The 13,061-nt window shown below is 39.2% G+C and overlaps 1 protein-coding gene across 8 annotated transcripts in view; it reads right to left on the minus strand.

The window, feature by feature from the left end:
* MTHFS (methenyltetrahydrofolate synthetase) overlaps positions 1–13,061 on the minus strand; it is a 305,315-nt gene that overhangs the window by 107,246 nt on the left and 185,008 nt on the right. For all 8 annotated transcript variants that reach the window (XR_009699487.1, XR_009699486.1, XM_061181713.1 and 5 more), the window contains exon 4: positions 9,011–9,099. Coding sequence is in view for 6 of the 8 variants with exons in the window: in XM_061181713.1 (XP_061037696.1) it covers positions 9,011–9,099 (89 nt within the window). In the remaining 2 variants the exon portion in view is untranslated. The remainder of the gene's footprint in view (positions 1–9,010; positions 9,100–13,061) is intronic.

The raw sequence follows: 13,061 nt of genomic DNA on the forward strand, positions 1-13,061 counted from the left end.
TCTAAAATAAAGCAAACTTTCCTTTCCATCAACCTTGCCTCTTTATTGGCTTTTGAGCAGCAAGCAGCCAGACCCCACTTTCAGTAACAGTTACATATAAAAATAATTATAAGCTATGACCAAGTGGAATTAAATTCAAGTATGTCAGGCTGGTTCAACAGTCAAAAATCAATTAATGTAATCTACCACATCAACAAGCTAGAGGAGAAAAGTTATATGATTTTATCAAGAGATGCAGGAAAAGCATTTGACAAAATTCAACACCCATTCATGATAAAAACTTTTTTTAAACTCTCAGAAAACGAGGAAAAGAGGAACAGAGGGGGACTTCCTCAATTTGATAAAGAACATCTACAGAAAACCTACATTCTTTCTAGTGAGAAACTATATGATTTTCCCCTAAATTCAGGAGTAAGACAAGGATGTCCTCTATCACCATTCCTATTCAAGATCATACTGGAAGTTGTAGCTAAAGAAAAAGACAAGAAAAGGAGATAAAATATTTACAGATTGGAAAGAAGAAACAAAACTCCTTGTTCACATATAACATGATTGTGTAGAAAATACCAAAGAATTGACGAAAAACTCTTGGAACTAATAAGCAATGATAGCAAGGATATAGGATATAAGGTTAGTATAGGATACAAGGAAATAAATCTTGGTGAGGAATGTTTAGAAATTGGAATTCTAATACATTGCTGGAGGGAATGTCAATTTCTTCCTGTATACCAACAATGAAAAACTGGAATTTGAAATTAAAAACACAATACCATTTACATTAGCACCAAAAAAAGAAAGGAAGGGAGGAAGGGAGAGGGAAGGAAGGAAGGAAGGAAGGAGGAAGGAAGGAAGGGGAAAAAAAGAAATACTTAGGTATGAAGGGCATCTGTAAAAAACCCACAGCTAACGTCATACTTAGTGGTGAAAGACTGAATGCTTTCCCTGTAAGATCTGGAACAAGACAAAGATGTCCGCTCATACCATTTGTATTCAACATTTGTACTGGAGGTTCTAGTCAGGGCAATTAAGCAAGAAAAAGAAATGAAAGCGTTATTAAAGAAAAAAAAAAAGAAATGAAAGGGCATCCAGATTGGAAAAGAAGTAAAACTATTTTTTTTGCCTATGACATAATATGATGTATAGAAAATCCTAGAGGGACTTCCCTGGCAGTCCAGTGGTTAAGACTCCGTGCCTCCAATGCAGGGGGCATGGGTTCGATCCCTGGTCAGGGAACTAAGATCCCACATGCCGTGTGGCATGACCAAAAGATAAACAACAACAACAAATATATATATATATATATATATATATATATATATATATATATATATATAGAACAAATTGGGAAGAAATATTTGTAACATATATAATTTTTTAAATTAAAAAAAAAAAGAAAATCCTAGAGAATCAAAAAAACCCTGCTATAACTAATAAATGTATTCAGAAAAGTTGCAGTATACCAGATCAATATACAAAAATCAATTGTATTTCTGTACACTTGCAATGAACAATCCAAAAATAAATTTAAGAAAGCAGCTCTATTTACAATAGCATCAAGTAGAATGAAATGCTTAGGAGTAAATTTAACAAAGGAAATGAAAAACTTATACTCTAAAACAAGAAAACATTGTTGAAAGAAATTAAAGGAGATCCAAAGAAATGGAAAGGCATCCCATATAACACTGGTACCAAATTGATCTCCAGTATCAAAGCAATTCCTGTCAGAATCCCAGCTGACTTCTTTAGGTAAATTAACAAGCTCTTTCTAAATTTCTTATGGAATTGCAAATAACCCAGAATAGCCAGAACAATTTTGAAAAAGAAGAACAATGTAGGAGAACTCATACATTTCAATTTCAAAACTTACTACAAAGCAACAGTAATCAAGAGTGTGGAACTGGTACAGGATAGGCATATAGATCAGTAGAGTAGAATTGAGAATCCAGAAATACATCCATATGTCTATTAATATTTGACAAGAGTGCCAGGACCTTTCACTGGGGAAAGAACAGTCTTGTAAATAATCACCTCCAACACCTCCCACACTGATACTATACTTTTATTAGTTAAGCCTAATATACAACCTAATAAGAAGCAGATGGTTTCTCATTGCAATAATTCTGAAGAGTGACTGCTTTGTTTTTGTTTTTGAAAATAAAAATGCATGGCAAATCTTGGAATTTTTGAAACTGGAAGGGACCAAATTTATCATATAAGAACTCATCTAATCTTTGCATTTTACAGCTAAAGAACTCCGTGATTTGCTCAAGAACACACAAATAACTGTCGTAATTGGGAAAAGGACTAACTAGTCAGGTTTCCTGCCTCCCAATCCTGGGTTCTGTCCGTCTAATGAGTTTGTGTCTCTAAATTATGTCTCTTCTATGCAGGTATGAAGAAAATGACTAACCAAGGCAATCTATCAGAGTGACTAAACACACACACACAACACATCTTATTTTGTGTAACTAGCCTAGAAACTTATGAGAAAGATCCTCTTCTTGTTTAAAGCATGCACAAATCTGGAAAGATGTTTTAAGAAGAACATTAATGGTCTTAGAAAAAGAATTGATTTATTCAAAATGTAACTCAATATTCCATATGAATTAATGCCTGGGTTTATGTATGAGCTGTCTAGATTTGATTTTTTTATTAGTCATAAAGATTATTTGGACCACAGGTTTTGCCCTACCCATTTCTAGTTTATTCCCTCTTTCATCCAGGTCCTATGCTCCATGGTTCATTTCTTTTTTTTTTTTTTTAATTTTTTTTTTTTTTTAAATGCTATTCTTGTCTGCTTACATTCTTTTTATGTATGTATGTATGGCTGTGTTGGGTCTTCGTTTCTGAGCGAGGGCTTTCTCTAGTTGTGGCAAGCGGGGGCCACTCTTCATCGCGCGCGGTGCGCGGGCCTCTCACTATCGCGGCCTCTCGTTGCCGAGCACAGGCTCCAGACGCGCAGGCTCAGTAATTGTGGCTCACGGGCCGAGTTGCTCCGCGGCATGTGGGATCTTCCCAGACCAGGGCTCGAACCCGCGTCCCCTGCATTGGCAGGCAGACTCTCAACCACTGGGCCACCAGGGAAGCCCCATGGTTCATTTCTAAGACTAGGAGTTGTATCAGGAGGAGAGGGGAGCAGTGCCCCATGCCATGGGTGTTTGTGCTTTTATGCTATCAGTTTTACCCTATATTGACAGCAGAGAGCGTTAAAAGACATCTTCCCTCCCTCCCTCCCTTCTTCCTTTTTCCTTTCTTCCTTTTTCCCCTAACACAAAGTGTGTAACGTCATTCTCTTTGTAAAAGACTGAAGTAATATGAAATTACGAAGCATAAAATGTGACTGTTCCTTTGCAAACCCTCCTACTGCCCTCCCTGGACGTAACAGCAATTCATAATTTGGTGGGTCGTCTTATTCCATAGTCTCTCTCTTTATTCCTTTTCATCCACACATATGTAAGTATGAACATATTTTTATTGAAATGGAACCACACTCTATACATTGTCCTGCTTTCTTCATAATAGTTTGAGATGATACTGAATCATTGCGCACTCTGGCCCACCTCATTTTTTTTAAGTGCTCCGTGATAAAGTAGCTAGTACTTAGGTAGAGGTAACTATGTGTAAGGATCTGTTCAAAGTGCTTTACATTATTAATTCATTTAATCCTCACAATAACTCTATGAGATAAAGGAAATCCTTATGCTTAATTTATAGATGAGGAAATTGAGGGAGTGAGGTAATTTTCCCAATGACACATAGCTAGTTAAGTAGTGGAGATGAGATTCAATCCCAGGCAGTCTGGCATCAGAATGCCATGCATTTAACTGCTAGGCTGCATTACTCCTCCATAATGTAAATGTTCCATAATGTATTTAAATAGTTCCTTATTAAGGAATCTTTAGATTGTTCCTAATTTTTCACCATTATAAACGATGCTGTAATTACCTCTTCATACATGTAATCAAGTCTATCAATCTTTTCTTTCACAGCTTCTGAATTTGCATCTTGTGTGGGAAGGCCTTTCCATCCCTAGGTTATAAATAATCCTTCATTTTCTTCTGTAACTTTTATGGTGTGGCTTTATTCATTTAACACTTGAGTTCTTCTGGAATTTGTATTGATGTATGGTGCAAGTTAGAGGTCTAATTTGATTGTCTTCCATATGGATAGCCAATTGTCCCAATATCATTTTTTTCATCTTTTTTTTTTTTAGTTGAAGAGATATTTACCAAGAAAATCTTTTAAGACTTAAACAGCTTACATCAACATATTCAGATCTACCCATGCTTAATCAACTGTTGAGAAATATAATCATAGGGCTTCCCTGGTGGCGCAGTGGTTAGGAGTCTGCCTGCCAATGCAGGGGACATGGGTTCGAGCCCAGGTCCGGGAAGATCCCACATGCCACAGAGTGGCTGGGCCCGTGCGCCGCAACTGCTGAGCCTGCGCTCTGGAGCCCGCCAGCCACAACTGCTGAGCCCATGTGCCACAACTACTGAAGCCCGTGCACTTAGAGCCCGTGCTCCACAACAAGAGAAGCCACTGCAATGAGAGGTCCGCGCACCGCAGCAGGGAGTAGCCCCCACTCGCCACAACTAGAGAGGGCCCGCGCGCAGCAGCGAAGACCCAACACAACCAAAAATAAATAAATAAATAAAATAATTTTTAAAAAAAGAAATATAATCATAAAATGTCTCATTAAACCTACAGGAAAACGTTTACAGGATGGAGGGAACAAGGATAGAAACCAGGGATTTCCCCTCACCCCCCGTATCAAATGCACTGAATGGATATTTTATCATGGAAAGATTTTGAACTTAGTTCAGACCCTGGATCTGTCCCTTAAAAAATAGTTGGTCTTGAATAAATCTTCTATGCCTCTGTTTCTCATCTGTAAAAGGGGAAGATAGTAACACCTGTCTCAGAAAGCAGCTGTAATGATGAGAGCACCTGGTACTCATTAGGTGCATCATCCAATGTGAAAGGTTTGATTTCCCTTTTTTTTTTTTGTTAAAGAACTAAAGTGTCCCCAAAAGACAGTCCTGTTCTTATACCCAAAAGCCTTTAGGTGATACAGTGTCTGTTATTTGAGAGCATTTGCTTTTATGAGACATTGTACAATGTTCTCAGTTTGACCTTGGTTTCAAGGGACAGAGTTCCAGAAGCAGATGTAAAGGTTATTGTTGATTTCTTGGTGAAATAAAGAGAATTCAATTCCTTTTATTTATCTTTACTGGCTCAAAAACACTAGGAGAAAAAAAATTGTTGAAAGTCAAGTTATGCCTCCCTTTGTCCTATCCTTCTTCTCCATAGCTGCTATTTCAAACCTTGTTCTTTCTCTGACCTTCTACTCTGCCACGACATTTGACAACTAGCCTCATCTCACCTCCTCCATCAGAGAAAATGAAACTCATCTTCCCTCAACTTCCTGCTGCCAAAGTCACGAGCACTTGCACCTATACTTGATCCATTCTCCTTCCCACCAGTCCCTCCTGCCCAAGTTCTGGTCATTTGTCTGTCTCCCTCACTGGTTTATGAGCATAAGGACCAGGTCATTGGAATACTGTTTCCCATCACCTAGCACAATGTAGGATCAGAGTAGATACTCAAAACACTAAAGGAAACCAGAATATGTCACTCCAAAATATGTCTCTTTGACATAAAAATTATTTTAAGCTGGCAGTAAACATATTAAGAAGCAGTAAACTTATGAAAAGCTCTCTCTAACCTCTTTTCCTGCCTAAAGCCTGGATATAAATTCTACTTTTACTGTAGACAGACTCTTGACAGCACCAGGAGAATCTGCAAAGAAACCTAACTGCACTAGTATCCTCCCATATATTACCTTCCACAGTTTGCTGCCCTGTGAAGCCTAAAACTTCTTTCCTTTGTCCTGTCATTTCTCTTCAAACTCATTGTTCTTTGTTGAAGATGCTCCATAAGCCAGAGTTCTAAGCCACTATTTTGAGTTACTCTTCATTCAGTTTTCTCCCATGTATGCTGCATGAGTTAATAAACAGTTTTTCTCTTATTAATCTGCCTTTTTTTTTTAAGGAATCTAAGCTGAAAATCTAATATGGGTAGAGGTAGATGTTTGCCTCTCCTACAACACATTTTTAAATGAATGAATGAAACCTGCTTCCTTGGTACTCACTATTTTATCAGGAAATGTTATACCTACAAACATAGTACTCTAACCCGGACAGTTAGTCAAGGTTAAGAGGAACATATAATTGATATGGTCTTTTTATTTGAAAAAATTGCTATCAGTATTTATCAAGATAAATTCTATTTAAAAATTATAATAAATGAGATGCCATTTATGGCAAAATTTGCATTTTAAAGGAACATCCCTGCACACCTGGAGATGCATTCCACCTCTCACTACATCACAGATGATTATTTCCAACCTGACTTCACCCAGAATTCTTGCTACTTCCCACCTGAAATTCCCACTCACAGAGCCCAGGAGCCTGTCCATGTCCTCAGGAGACCTGGGACATCTTGCTGCAAAATGGATCAGAGGCATCAGGACTCAGCAGAAAAGTGCCTCTTCAGGATTTGAATCCTCTGTTTTTGCAGCTGCAATATTCAACATCAAATTTCTTTACATCCCAGCCATTTTATTGGACGTACTAACAAACAAACTCATATTTTCTTGATATGATTCACCTGAACTGAAACTAAAGCTTTACTAACCCAGCATTCTACATGGCACCCCTCTCTATGCTCATCAATAATAATCAGTCATTCACCACAATAACTCTCAATGCTTTTTCCCAGCAAGGAGCAATCTAAAGAGTCACCTTACAAACAATGGGTGGTTACTAATTTATCTTTCTACTGCCCCCTCAAAATCACTGGAAATGTGCACTTTACCCTGCCAAATTGCTCTATTAAGAATTGAAAGAGGCAACATTGTGCAGAGAACATGGAGTTGCAATAGTATAGATCTGAGGGTGACCTTGGCAATTTACTTAACCTCTCTGAGATCCAGTATCTGAAAAAAATAGGAATAATACACCAACTTCATAAGGTTGATATGGTATGAGGATATTACCACCAGTGATTTTGACTTAATTATCCAGGTGATTTTAATGCACAGCCAGGGTTAAAAACTGCTGGGTAAATTCTTCTCAAAAGTATTATCTCCATGACCACACTTCAGAAACTTTAAAATGACTTTTGAATATTAAAAGCAGGATTAAGAATATAAAACAACCTCTTTTCACCTGTGTAAGCAAAACTAGAATATGCTTAGGAATGGAAAATGCTAACGTTCATAGTAAAACTGTCCAACAACTGAGTTAAGAATGAATGTACATACAGGGCTTTTGAGGAAAGCTTTGTCTTCAACAAAGAACCCAGAGTTATATATCTGAATTATTATGTCCCTCCAAAGTAGTTACTACATGAAGATAAGCTATAAAACCTATTTTAATGATGCTGCCACTATGGAAAAATAAATTTATTAGAGAGAAATTGCCCTTTGAGACTGAGGTAGATTTATTAAAATGTCTTAAATGGGGAAAAAATTTTGATCTTTGGTTGCAGATTTAACTTCTGGAATCAATAAAGTATCATTTGAAATCAAGTCAGGTGAGTTGGTAGTTAACCAAGATGGGAGCTCTCATTGTAGACATTGGGCCCAATGTCTCTGAGGGGCTCTTGCTACATATCATATCCCTCAGTAACTAGCACTCAACCTAGCACAAGTCACGGCTCAGTGATTGAACTTAAATGAAATATTCAATACAAAGACAGATTATCACAGGTGGCCTTGAAGGTCATTCTCAAAGAAAAGATTAGAAATGGTTGGAGCAATATTGGCCTCATTAGAATAAGGATGTGGTTTTCCAGACAGGCAGTGTTCATGCCACATGTTTGTTACAAAGACCATTTCAGTTCTTCCTAAATATGTTTGGATTAAAGGGGAGTGACCCATGACAAAACCATGGTATCTCTAAGAGATGGTGGTGGCTGTGTCTTCAGAGCTTTCACAGGGGGACATTCATTATAGTAAATAACCCAAAATGTAGGTCTGACCCTTGGCTGTGCAGGCTCAGAACAATAACTACCAGTTTGTGGAGAATAGGTCTGACTCTCGAGGCTGGACTCCCATTAATCAACATGATGAGAATGATGTATAACACCAGAATTCCAATTAGTTATGTTACAAAGAGAAGTATAACAGTTGTAGGGCCCAGAGACCTCTGGTAATTATGACCAGCACACTTTCTTTCAGAAAGCAGACCTGGGTGGGAAGTTCAGGTCCATCAGAAGTTGGCACAGTGAACAAGAACTTGAGATTGGGTGAATGAGTGAAGGCCTCCACAGCATCCAGTTGGGATAACCTGAGGACTATTTCTCACAATAGGGAGAGCCCTTTGGTGGGAATGCCACACTCAGGTTCAATGACCAGGATTGCTTCTCCCCCTTATTTAGGAGGAAATGGATCAAGTTCACCTCTCCACTATCTTTTAATGTTCATTTTTCACCACTGTAAAACTTCTTTTCTGACATATTTATAATCTATATTAGTACATTCAGTCATGTTATATCAAATCTTGTGAGCCCTAAAAACAGTGTCTTTTTAAGATGACTCTGCACCTTTTGCTCTGGTCTATTGTGAATTGACCTTAATGCTTGACTCTTATTTCCCTGTTTCCCAAATTTATGAAGTTCAGGAGATACCTAGACCATTATGTTCTGACAATACTTATAGTACCAGAAGTCTCCCATGTAAAAAAAAATTTTTTTTCAGAAGAAAAATCCATTAGTCTCTCAACAAATATCAATTGCACCAGATATTTTTCTGAATGCTGGCAATTCCATGGTAAACAAAACAGATAAAGACCAAAACCTTACGGGGCTTACATTCTAGTTGAAAAAAGGAAATAAATGAGAGAATAAATACTTATATAAAATAATTTCATATGGTGATAAAGTGAAAATAAAATTAGAAACTCCTACTAAAATGTTCATTTGTAAATTAAGAGAAAATTCTTACCTCTGGGAGATTTTCAAGTCTACCTTACATGGTCCCAAGATGACTAGAAATATCGTGGTCAAAGTAGAAAAATAAAAGGGAAGGTCCCACTGGAAAAAAAAATACAGAAAAATATGAGATCAGGGACCTTGGAAATTCACATACCCATGACAATGAGAACAAGACCGGTGTGGTTCTGCAGTTCCAGAAATCTATGCCTGTGAATTTTCTCCCCGCTAGTGCTGCTTGTATTTTTGACAGTTTCCTCAGGATCTATGGCCTTAAATGATGCATGGAGAAGGGGGAAAGTGGAATTACTCCTTTATGCCACACTTGAATTTAATGTCTTGCAGCAGTGCCCCAGATTTTTACTTTGGGTCTTGCAAAAGTAGTATCTCTTGGGGAAAAAATGGAGGCAAGGAGTACCTGAACATAGAACCATCATATTTAGCCTAAGAAAAAGGGAAGTGGCAGCCAGAAGTAACTATGATTGTTATAGCATGTATCATTTATTGAGTACCCACTATGTCTCATGTACTGAAGAGGGGTTTGCATATTTTACCCAAATAAACTCAGAGACCCTGTGTAACCCGATTTCCAGGCAAAGGCACATTCAAAGAAATGCAATCCAGTAGTCAAAAGAAATTTTAAAATAGTTCTGTTCATTACTTGCATTTGAAATAAACTCCTTAAAATCCCCTTTTGTCCCCTCTCTATTCTCTTATACCCTCTGCAGTTCTACAGTCTCTTATCCCAGCCTCACCCTCCACTTCTGCACAGAATGCACTGAAAACCCGCCACCACTGGGATAGGCTCCGGTCTCTCCTTTTTCTTCCCCTTTTCTGCCTGTTTATCTGATTCTCCATCTCTAACCATTCTCCTGATTCTAAATCACAGACACCCAGAGAGTCAGACAAGCAAGGCAGAAATCATCTTATAAGAAGGGGAATGGGTGAAATCGGAAATACAAAGACAATATTATCTTTATTAAGTTGGGACAGGGGGAAGTAGCAGGAAGGGGGAAGGCTGAGAACATTCACATGTTAATAAGTGTGAGAAATGATTATAATTATGGCCCTAGTGAATCCCCTTCCTTGCTCCCAGCCGCTCTGCAATGAGACATCCCTCTCCTTAAATCTGGACTGGCCTTGTGATTTGTTTGGGTCAACAGTATGTGGCAGAAGTAATATTATGCAAGGTCTGGAATCTTGTCCTGAAGAAGTTTTGCAGTTTCTGGTTTTGCTCTTGGAACCCTGAGACCATCATGCTGTGAAGAAACTCAGTCCAGCCTGTTGGAGGATGTGGAAGAAAACCAAACCATCCCAGCTACCAGCCAACACCTATGACCAGATGTGTGCTTGAGGCCGTCTTGGACTCTCCAGCCCCAGTTGAGCCATCAGATGACACAGTCACATGAGGGATTTCAGGCAAGACCTGAAGTAGAACTGACGAGATTGCCAACCCATAAAATTATAAGGAAGCAAATCATGGTTTTGGGATGGTTTATAACAGAGCAAAGGTCATTCACATATAAATCATTAGCTCGTGTAATTCTTACAACACAAAGTAGGTTATTCTTATTTTATAAATGAGAAACTGAAGTTCTGCAAAATTAAGTATCTCATTCAAGGTCACAGAACTTCCAAATGATAAAACTAGCTTGGTATCCTGGTCTGCCTGCTTTCAAATCTCATTTTTACATGGTCCTTTGACTCCATCTCTGAGATCTATGAGTTACGTCTACTAAGAATCACTCCTTCTGTTAAACTCCTAGAAACTGATCACTGAAAACAGTCTCTTAACATCTCCCCCTTCCCAGAAACTTTAGGACTTATACCTGCACATCCATACTGTTGGACATCTGTACACTTTGTGTTCCAGTTTGTGTCTCCATGGCACATTATATATGGTTAAGGGCATTGTTCAATTTGGACTTTTAAGGCATTTTAATGGCTGTCTAACTTCATTTTTGTTCATTTATTTACTCTCATTAATTAGCTATCATAATTACTATCAACTGTTGAGTGTTTACAATGGGTGGACACTCTACTAAGCACTCTGCATGCATTATCTCATTTAATCCTCACAAAAACCCTACCGTGTTGCCATTGTCACCCCCGTTTTTCCAACAAGGAACCTGAGGTTCAGAGAGTCATACAGCTAGGAAGTGTTGTAGCTGGGACACAAACCCAGGCCTGTCTGATGATAAAGCCTGTGCATTTAACCAGTGGATTGTACTCAGTGGTGTTCTGGTAAGTAGTTTACAGCTGGCTCTATGAGAAAAAGAAAGCCATGATTTGTAGCTTTTGTGATTCCCGTGGTATAAATACTCATATTATCATTGATGTCAAGCTAACAGACTGACTTCACTGAAGGCAGAGTTGGGGAAAGCAGAAAATCTAGAAAAGCCCCTAACCCCACCGTCCTCTCCAACAGACAGACATGGCTTATGACATGAGAGGTGCAAGAACTTGGCTGAAAGCACAGCTGGCCATCTTGAAGCAAGAAAGCTGATAAAGAGCTGTGGCACAATCCAGAAAACTTAACCGATAGTCAGACGTCCCAAAGATGTTTCTGTTTTCCCGTGACACCCTGCCTATTCACTGGCCACTGTTATGGCAGACCATGTTCCAAGAAGCATCACATGAATCACCTAGTCCAAAGCTTTCAGAGCCCTCAAAAGACCCCTCATCCAACCTCCTTCTCTGGATAAACCCCTTTCTCCTCATGGCCAGGGTATTGGCTTCATGGGTTGGGGGTTCCAAAGGAGCTGAAATGAGGGAACGGATTTCTTTCTTTCTTTTCTTTTTCATAAGTTTATTTATTTATTTATTTATTTATTTATGGCTGCATTGGGTCTTCGTTGCTGCACGCGGGCTTTCTCTAGTTGTGGTGAGCGGGAGCTACTCTTTGTTGCAGTGCGCGGGCTTCTCACTGGGGTGGCTTCTCTTGTTGCAGACACGGGCTCTAGGTGCTCAGGCTTCAGTAGTTGTGGCACGCGGGCTCAGTAGTTGTGGCTCGTGGGTTCTAGAGTGCAGGTTCAGTAGTTGTGGTGCACAGGCTTAGCTGCTCTGCAGCATGTGGGATCTTCCTGGACCAGGACTCAAACCCATGTCCCCCGCATTGGCAGGCAATTCTTAACCACTGTGCCACCAGGGAAGTCCCAAGGGGGTATGGATTTCTATTGAGTCAGCAAAGGGCATGGACACCCAGAGAGTGCAAGTCAAGTCAAAGAAGCAGGAGAGGAAATATGGCCTGATGTCTAAGAGTGTGAACTCCAAAATCAGAGAAATCTGGATATGATTCCCAATTCTACTTACTATTAATCATGGAACCTTGGAAAATTAATTTAATTTTTCCATGCCTCAGTTTCCCCACCTATAAAATGGAGATACTAATAATACCTTCCTCATAGAGTTATGAGAAATACATACGCTAATGTACATCATAAAGATCTTAGCACAGCTCCTGGCACATGAAAACATTCAGTAAAGAATAGTTCTGAGGGACTTCCCTGGTGGTCCAGTGGTTAAGACTCTGAGCTCCCAATGCAGGGGGCATGGGTTCAATCCCTGATCGGTGAACTAAGATCCCGCATGCCGCATGGCACGGCCAAAAAAAAAAAAAAAGACAGATTTTTTTAAAAAAAGAATAGCTCTGAGCATTATTAGCTACTACTCTTTAGGGAATGCTGAAGCTCAGATACCAAGAAGATGAAACGTAAGTACTGAATGTGATCGGCAAGAGCAGAGTGGATGTCAGGCTACAAAATCAACAATGGGGAGTTTTAAAGCAAAGAACCTGATTTCAACTTTTATTTTAGCAGAAAACCCTGGCCGGCTTTAAGAGTATATTAGACCAGAGAAAAGGAGACCCCTGTCAATCCAACCGAGCGATCATGAAGGCTTGAACTAGGAGTGGAGATGGTAGGAGAGTTTTGAGAGGAATACCAGGGATGGATGAACCTTGTGATGTTAACAGTGAGAGAGCTTCCAGTCTCTGGTGAGGGCGGTTAGGTAGATGGTGAGGCTGCGGGAAGCACAGGAAGGCTGAGGGTGTGTCTGATGAGGAA

The sequence above is a fragment of the Eubalaena glacialis genome, chromosome 2, assembly GCF_028564815.1.
Source record: "Eubalaena glacialis isolate mEubGla1 chromosome 2, mEubGla1.1.hap2.+ XY, whole genome shotgun sequence".
Lineage (NCBI taxonomy): Eukaryota > Metazoa > Chordata > Mammalia > Artiodactyla > Balaenidae > Eubalaena > Eubalaena glacialis.